This window comes from Aulonocara sp. 'chitande type north' Nkhata Bay, linkage group LG19 (assembly GCF_057382095.1).
Source record: "Aulonocara sp. 'chitande type north' Nkhata Bay isolate Kocher_YH1m ecotype deep benthic linkage group LG19, A_spYH_male_GT1.1, whole genome shotgun sequence".
Lineage (NCBI taxonomy): Eukaryota > Metazoa > Chordata > Actinopteri > Cichliformes > Cichlidae > Aulonocara > Aulonocara sp. 'chitande type north' Nkhata Bay.
The window spans coordinates 25,322,899-25,331,096 of record NC_141362.1 but is presented as its reverse complement, the minus strand read 5'-3'; the positions used below and the strand labels follow the sequence as shown (position 1 = coordinate 25,331,096).

At 37.4% G+C, this 8,198-nt stretch overlaps 1 protein-coding gene across 3 annotated transcripts; it reads left to right on the top strand.

Annotated features, from left to right (window-relative positions):
• Positions 1-1,497: 1,497 nt before the first annotated feature.
• On the top strand, positions 1,498-7,727 carry spata7 (spermatogenesis associated 7). 3 transcript variants are annotated; one of them, XM_086275439.1, is made up of 12 exons: positions 1,498-1,722; positions 2,527-2,589; positions 2,678-2,767; positions 3,922-3,969; positions 4,616-4,713; positions 4,867-5,321; positions 5,434-5,479; positions 5,904-6,022; positions 6,113-6,163; positions 6,266-6,343; positions 6,524-6,581; positions 6,680-7,727. In XM_086275439.1, exons 1-12 carry the CDS (start codon positions 1,707-1,709, stop codon positions 7,283-7,285), a joined length of 1,728 nt encoding a protein of 575 aa, XP_086131565.1. In that variant the 5' UTR covers positions 1,498-1,706; the 3' UTR covers positions 7,286-7,727. The 3 variants fall into 3 exon arrangements, with proteins under 3 accessions (XP_086131565.1, XP_086131564.1, XP_086131566.1); XM_086275438.1 differs by having other exon boundaries at positions 6,260-6,343; XM_086275440.1 differs by lacking the exon at positions 2,678-2,767 and having other exon boundaries at positions 6,260-6,343.
• The last annotated feature ends 471 nt before the right edge of the window (positions 7,728-8,198 follow it).

Here is an 8,198-nt window from a genome sequence, read left to right as displayed (position 1 = left end):
CGGCAGCCCCCCCCCCCCCCCCCCCCCCCCCAAATCATATACTATAGATCTGATGATTTGGCGGGATGACAGTTTAGACAGGGGGGAAATGAACTGTCTCGTTATCTATTTGTTATGTAAAAGCGCCCTGCAACACACACATGTACAAGATCAGAAATGAATCACTTAATAAAAGAAGATGCGGTCTTATGGGAAAATCAAAATAGATCATCGTGTGGATACACTGCAAATAAACAAATATACATTATTGTAAACTGACGTCTTTACGATCCTAAATGATCAAAGTCAGCTCTTTGAGCATCAAAAATATTGATCACTTTACAATAAAGTTATTGTCCAATGTAGTCATTGACCAGTTCTCCTTTGAACTTATGCCCAATTCAAGTGCCAGTAAAATGTGTTGCCTGTCACACTATATTCTTTTGTTGGTAAATGACGCAAGGGGTTAAAAGTTAAATCAAACAATGCAAGGAAAATAAGAGAATTAACAATATGATGCTGACAGAATGTTCTCGTGGCCAACACGTACTCAGATGAATCATAACTTATATTTGTGGTACTGTAGTTTCCCACATTTTACTGTAAAACTAGGTCACTGAGGATTTGGCTTTTTATGATAACAGCACACCATGGTCAGAGTTTGTTGCAGTAATGAAGAAGAACGGCTACCATTAATGATATGCTTATTGATGATTTTGGTGCAACTGGAAAGGATCTAGTGACCCACACGGTGAATAAATTATAATGTTTGCTCTTGAACCAGCCACATAAACAACCAGAAAGCTGTTTTAGTCCATTGGAGGCAGTATTCTGTCTGCAAAGCCACAAAACACATTAACCTCACCCACCAAAGTAGAAAAAAAAGTTATATAAACAGATAATGCATTTTGAAATAAAAAGAAAGAAAACCTATGGCTGAAATCTGTCTAGTTCCTGCTCCTGCTCTTCTTACTGTCACACTGTTAAGACTACTACTTAAATGTTATTTTAATACCTAAGCCTTTTCAGCCAGACATTTAACAAAATGTTATTTATTAGAGAGAAATACTTCAAACCGGGGGATCTGTGGAGAGATGGGGGATTTATTCTTGGAGACCAAACATGGGCTTTCAAGGATGATTTCTCACTTGATGACCTTTGAGAGGGTCAAGTGGTCCTGAATTTACGGCTGTATATGTTTTCCTGTTTTGTTTTGATTTTTACACTAGCCCCACTTGCTCCCCCTGTTAGTCTGCAACTCCACACCCAGAAATCCAAGTACTGAAACACAAATATTCACAGGAGATCTTTGTCAGGTTGTCTATTATTATGTTGTGCATGTCATATCTTTATCATATGTACTGTACTCTTCAGACTGTTGAGATAACTATTTGACATATTTCATTTAATCAAGTTTGGATTTAAGGGCGTTTTTCTTAGGTTGTCATTTCGATTCAATTTTCTCATTCATGTTGTGTGTGTGCGTGCTCCTGTTGTGCATCAACGTGATGACGACAGCAATCATAGCAACCAGCATGGCGACGGGGAAGCGTTTCTTCGCTCTTCATTTGCTAAACCTTTGATAGGTTATTACTTGTACGATATTTGATTGTATCACTACGTCAGCATGTTTACGGTTAAGCACAGTGAATTTTCTGGATGGATCCGAGCTCTGCCATCTCTCCCTCAGAATATTTCCGAGGTTGGGATATGCTGAGTGTAGTATTATGGACTCAAGAATAGGTATGCTAATGCTATTAGCATTGGTTAGCCATGTAGCTGGATAATGAGTCGGGAGACGTTAGCACATTTAGCTTTTTTGCTTAAGCAGCTACCTAAAGATAAGCTCATGTCCACCGTATTTACTGTTAATAATATGGCTTCAAGTCGGTCAGCACAGTGGTTACTAGTCCCTTGTCTACCGAAAACAGCTTGTAAAACGATGCTTCAGTAAAGCCAGCTTACGTTTAGTGACATTTTAACCTGTTAAATCTTTATTCGTTTCTTCTTGTTTCTGGTTTGAAGAGATCCACGATATCAGCTTAGTACTGCCCTCTATAAACTTAAACCAGTATGTACTCTTATTGTTTGCTGGAGCTTCGTCTTATTTATTTTCAGTGTTATTCAAACATTTACTTCAAATTATGTTACCACTTTTTGAGTATTTACTATTTTTATTTGTAAACAGTCAGTGTTATGAACATTAAAACCTATAGCACAGAATTTACCCCCGAAAGTCTTGGAACCCCTTAACAGTATATTGCCAGGTCCAAAAGAAAATACTCTGTACTGTAATGTGTTATTAGTTAAATGATCAAAAATAAATAAATACTAGGAAACGCATAGATTCCTGTTAACTAAATTAGCATTGCCTTACTGTGTGTCTTGCTGTGGTAAACTTGCTGTTTTAGTTATCTAAAAATTATTTAGTCTTGAGAAGTGCTGTGCACCACATACTTATAAAATGAAATGATAAATGAAAAGTTTTTAATCATAAAAAACCTGTAACTGATAAAGTGTGAGTCATAACACTTTTTTACATTTTAGGAAGTGTGTCATCTGGACTGGGGTACAGCCCTGGTGTGAGAGGAAAGGCTTTGAAAAGTAGTCGTAAGTATTATTACATGCTCATGAGTACTGGTCATCTGTAAGAAGAGCTTAATTTAACAGTTTATCATATATTGTTTTGTGTTTTTAGCTTTCTGTCCACTCTCCTCTAGCAAGTTGACACAATCCATCATTAAAGACCACATGGTGTCTCATTACAAAAAGGTTTACTCAGCTAAAGGTGAGCTGCATGGCAGGTATATTTTACAGTTGTGGTCATGGTAATTTGGGGCTGTTAATGATTTATTTGAACTGTTGTTTTTTCAGGGTGCATTGATTTTACAGCATACATCTTTAATTACTTTTTTAAAAACCCATTAAAACCCATTGAGGATGGATTTGTTCTGGATTGTCTCAAAAAAGTCAAAAGTTTGCATACACTCAGATACATACACTAACTTAAATTTCTTAATAACTTGTGCTTAAGGTTCTTTTAATTTGACAAGGTCAAAGCCTATTAACATCTCATTGGCGATCATGATTGACAACTGGTAGTTTTTCTTTGGAGCATAAGAAGGTTGGTTTGACAGGACTCATTAGACTGATATTCAGAACAGGAAAGTCCAAAGAACCCACTGAAGATCTAAGAAGAACAATAGGAGTTTACTCTAGATTTACACAAGTTGGAGCCATTTCTAAACAACTGCAGATTCCAAGATCATCAGTTCAAACAGTTATAAGGAAGGTTTTATGGTTAGATCAGACAAAGATTAAGCTATTTGGCCACAATGACAAGACTTAGGTTTGGAAGATTAAAGGTGAGGCTTTCAAACTTAAGAACACTGTACCATTTGTCAAACATGATGGCTGTAGCATTGTGCTTTTGAGCTGATTTGCTGCCAGTGGTACTGGTATACTGCACAAAGAGGATGGAATAATAAAGAAGGAAGACTACCTCAAAATTCTTCAACTTCACCTCAAATCAACAACCTGATGATTGAAACTTGGACACAATTGGGTATTCAAATGGGAAAATGATCTAAAACACACATCAAAACTGATTTTGGAATGGATAAAGCAAAGCAAAGCCCCAGTCTCATATTAAATGTGTGAACTTTGTATAAAAACTGGTTCTGTACCAGGAAACCAACATGTGAATGACCTCAACTGATTCTGCCAGGAAGAGTCAAATATCCACCTAGAATTGTACCCAAAGCTTTTTTGTGTTTACCCAAAGGATCTGGTCCAGGTGCAACATGCTAAGGGATATTTAACCAAATACTGGTGTAGATTTATGTATATATTTGAGCCTGTCTGTATACTTCAGACCAAAACTAAGTATTGTGTTTAATTCTGTTGTGTAATAATACTAATAGTTTCTATCTTATCCACCAGCTGCCATTGATACCTCAGTACCCAAAAGCTTGCTGTGTAGTGTGAAGTGTAAGTATACATATATATGGTGGCCATACTCTGTTCTTATGACTCATACAGCAGGAGATGTTGGGACAAAATAAATTTAGATTGTGTCATAAGTTTAGCTAATAATTAGACAAATAATGCCATAATTAGCAGTGCGTATAATAAGTAAATAATAGGCAAATAAAGTAAAGTACATGCTTTGCTGCTGGTGATAGTTCTGCAGTGCAGAGAATTGTATCTGTTCAAATCAAATCACTTTTATTGTCACATCACATGTGCAGGTACATTGGTACAGCACATGTGAGTGAAATTCTTGTGTGCGAGCTTCACAAGCAACAGAGTTGTGCAAAATACAATAATGTAAACAAGCAAAATTCAAGAATGGCTACATCTGAAACTAATAAATATATGTACAATATATAATAGTATATGCATTTCTGGATGTGTATACTAAATATTTTTCTACGTGTGTGTGTGTGTGTGTGTGTGTGTGTGTGTACATATTTTACAAATTAAATAGAGTAAACAATAAATAAAATATATAAAAATATACAGAGTTGAGACATGTGCAAAACAGTGGCATTACTGTACAGTATGGAGTGCATAATGTTAAAGTTCCAGTAGTGAACTGTTGTGCTACTTCAGTTGTTTTAATACCTCTTTACAGACAATGACCAGATCAAGCGGGATAGGTTGAGGAAAAATGGCCGTCCTCAGTCAGCACCTGCACAGAGGAATAGCAGAACTTCATACTCTTCATCACAGGTAAGAAAATCTGGCGTTGTCATTAATCACTGCTTCATGTGATGCTAACAATTTTTTACTAGCAGATTTCAAGCAAACACAAAGCCAACTTTATTTGCTTGGAATCTTTTTCAGTCTACACAACAACAGATTCACCCCATGTGTGTTTTTTAGAGCAGATTATCTGTGCAGTATGATGACAGCACCTACCTTTGCTCGAGGAGCTCCTTGGTCTCCAGCCCTAGGTTCAACACCACCTTTAAAGTCAATGAGATGGTTTATCCATCGCTCAATGTCAGCTCTCATCACACTCGCCCAGCATCAGAATTGAAGCATCGGAGCCCGGAGGCAACTTTTCGAAGAAAGTCGTCAGCTTGTTCATTGGCAGCTTCTGGAGATCAGAGTTCCTACAAAACCTTCCAGGACCCTGTCCGGAAGACATACAGCGGAGACTTGCTACTGAAACATTCACAGCACTTTACACAAGACAAACCTTTCACTCCTAAGACCTTAAAATCAGATAAGAGCTCATACTTGTCAAAATATCGCTACTACAGAGCACCACAGAGAAAACCTACTCAGGACTGCAGCAACTCAACATCATTTCAACAGGAGATGTGTGATGGAAGGTAACGGCTGAATGTCTTGATGAGACTGCAGATCTAAAGACGTGTCTTGGGAGATTTTTTTTCAGCATGTGCCGCTTGTGTCTTCACGTGTCTTTTGGTTGTTTTCATACAGCGTAAAGAACAAGGACTGCATGCTGGATGTTGATGAGCCATCTCAGGTAATTTGGAGAATTTGATTTGATTAATAATGCATACATGCATACATGTGGGTGACTGTAGCTCAGGTGGTAGAGCAGGTCATCTACTGATCGGAAGGTTGGTGGTTCGATTCCCGGCTTCCCCTAGTCTGCATGCCAAATGTCCTTGGGCAAGATACTAACCCGAAATTGCTCTCCGATGCATTCATCGGAGTATGAATGTGTGTGAATGTCAGTTGTGCTTGTGTGAATGGGTGAATGCACAAGTTGTGTAAAGCGCTTTGAGTGCTCAGAAGAGTGGAAAAGCGCTATATAAGAACTAGTCCATTTACCATACATATCACAATTTATCAGTAATACTTTGATCACAAGAACGCTTTGACAGAATCGAATTACACTTCCCATTTTCCAGCCTTCTTTTCTTTTTTCTGTTTTTTTTCTACAGGGATTTATTACAGAGCATGAGTCGTTTGAGGATGAGCTTAATGGCACATATTCATCATCAAGACAAAAGAGTCGAGCAGCCAAGGGCAGAGAGTGCGGTTTTTTCGACTCCTTGTCCAGGTGAGCTCATGCAGTAGAAAAGGACATTGCATTTTATTATTTATTTAATTACTTTGTTCAGTAAAATTCTTAAAGTGTTTCATCTTCTAGGGTCTCACCAGAAAATAGGAACTCTCCCAATATGATGAGAGTATCCACAGAGTAAGTTCACCGACCTTCTGATTAGTAGACATAGACAAATTTTAACAATCTAAAGTAATACATTATCTAATAAATGAATTATTGTGTTTTGTCGAGGAATAGAGAAGAAGAATTAATGTACCTTGAATTCATTTCTGCTGTGACAGAAGATATCTTGTCCAGGGGACACATTTCTGACAGGTTGAAACATTTTAATTCTTTTACATTTTCTGTGCCATAGTTGGATGACAGATGTACAGACGTTTGCACAGCTTCTTAATAAATTTGTATGTGACTGATAAAGGAGTTATTGATTAAATAGTAGCTATGAGTCTTATTTTGAGTAATTACTGACATGTAAGTGTCTGTGTCCTCTGCAAGGGTCCTAGACCGTGTGTTAAATCGGCACATCGACATGAATCGTCATCAACTAGATGAGGTCAGCATGTAATTTCATGCATAATACAAAACATTTTAGGCAAGTCATGTTCATGGCTTTTTAAGCTGTTCTTATAAGCCCGCTTTGCTTGTTTTTAGGGTAAAATGCGCCACCTGCTGGAAGTGTTGTGTAAAGACTTTGAAGAACCAACCAACATATCCAGCTCCACTGCAGAGCTTGAAAAAAAGAATTATCTGCTTGATAGCCTCCTACCGTGTCCGGAATCAGCGGGAAAACATGTAAAGACCAAAGAAGACAATGACTTGTTTCCTTATGTGTCCCCAATTAAACACTGTGATTTCCCAGTTTATACTGATCCCTTATTGGCTTCTACGCCCTTACACTCTCCTACAAGAACTCCTTCTCAAACTGAAATAACTGAAAAAGATAAGAAGGGTGACAGTGAGGGAAAGTTTATTGACTTTTCTTTGGTCAGTGAGCATGTCCCTGATAATACAACAGCCAGTGAAGAGGATTTCCATATAGTAGGCACAACTGTTACAACCAGCGTCCACAGTGAAACCCAGGAGAATTCTGCTATAGCCAGTGAACAAGAGCAAGCTGATGGACAGTCTAATGAGCTTGAGGATCTAGGGAAAAGTTTGTCAGAGTTGTTGCATGTGTCCAGCAACACACACTGTGAAAGTGCTGCCAGTGAGCAGCGTTCAAATGCAGGGGATTCTGGCAGCGAAGATGAATTTTAAGTTTTTATTGTACTGTGGGATTTTATGTCCATCTACATTTTTACCGAGTGAAGTGTGTTCCAGAGAATGAAGTGATATTTCACATTTTTAAAAGGTGTCATATAAAAAGAAATAACACTGGTTATTTACGAGCCTCACTAAAGAGTGTTGTACTTCTGCTTTGTTTTCGATGAATTTTTAACAACAAAAGCACAATGAAAATGTCACAAAAATAAGTCTGAGCTTTAAAGTTCTCATTTAGGATGGGGATAAGCTTGATCACTGTAGTGGCTGAGCTGCAGTTTACCTCTGCAATTAGGTTCAGTATACTGCCCTGTCAGTTTTAAGTATGATGTAGCACAAGTTAACATTTTCAGATAAGGTGTGAAGTGTGTTCAACCTGAAAAGTCCACTGTTACCAGAAAGTGTCTTTACAACTGCAATAAAATTTGCTTTTCATTCACTGCTTGCTTCTGATTATTGAGACTATCATTGAGGTTCTTAACTTGGGAAATATTGCAACTGGGAAACTATAAAAGATAATCTATTATATGTATATAATAGATTTTATGTACACTTCACAGGTAATCTGCAATATTCTGCTGTTCAGTTATACATGTACATCCTCATACACATTCATTTTAATAACTCATTTTCAATGCTAATGTGCAACATCCTCAAGTAAATTCTTATTTTTTAAATCTTTTAAATACGTACCAATGTTTACGATGCTTAATAAATGTACACACACAAACACACACACACATTCTGTCAGTAAAGGTTTTATATTTATCTGTTATTTAATTTTCGTGCACTGTGTCAGGGATTTCGTTATGCTTGAATCTTGAAACTATTTATTTTGCAATATCGTGTGTTTGCCATTAGCTATGGGTCGATGTAAAAAGTAAACAGACAGGTCCTCGCCAGCAGTGCC

What these genes read in the sequence shown, in the direction of transcription:
- spata7 (XM_086275438.1), top strand. An exon ending in CTTGCTGTGTAGTGTGAAGT is followed by an intron (nt 3,970 to 4,615) that starts GTAAGTATACAT and finishes ACCTCTTTACAG; the next exon opens with ACAATGACCAGATCAAGCGG. An exon ending in ATGATGAGAGTATCCACAGA is followed by an intron (nt 6,164 to 6,259) that starts GTAAGTTCACCG and finishes TGTTTTGTCGAG; the next exon opens with GAATAGAGAAGAAGAATTAA.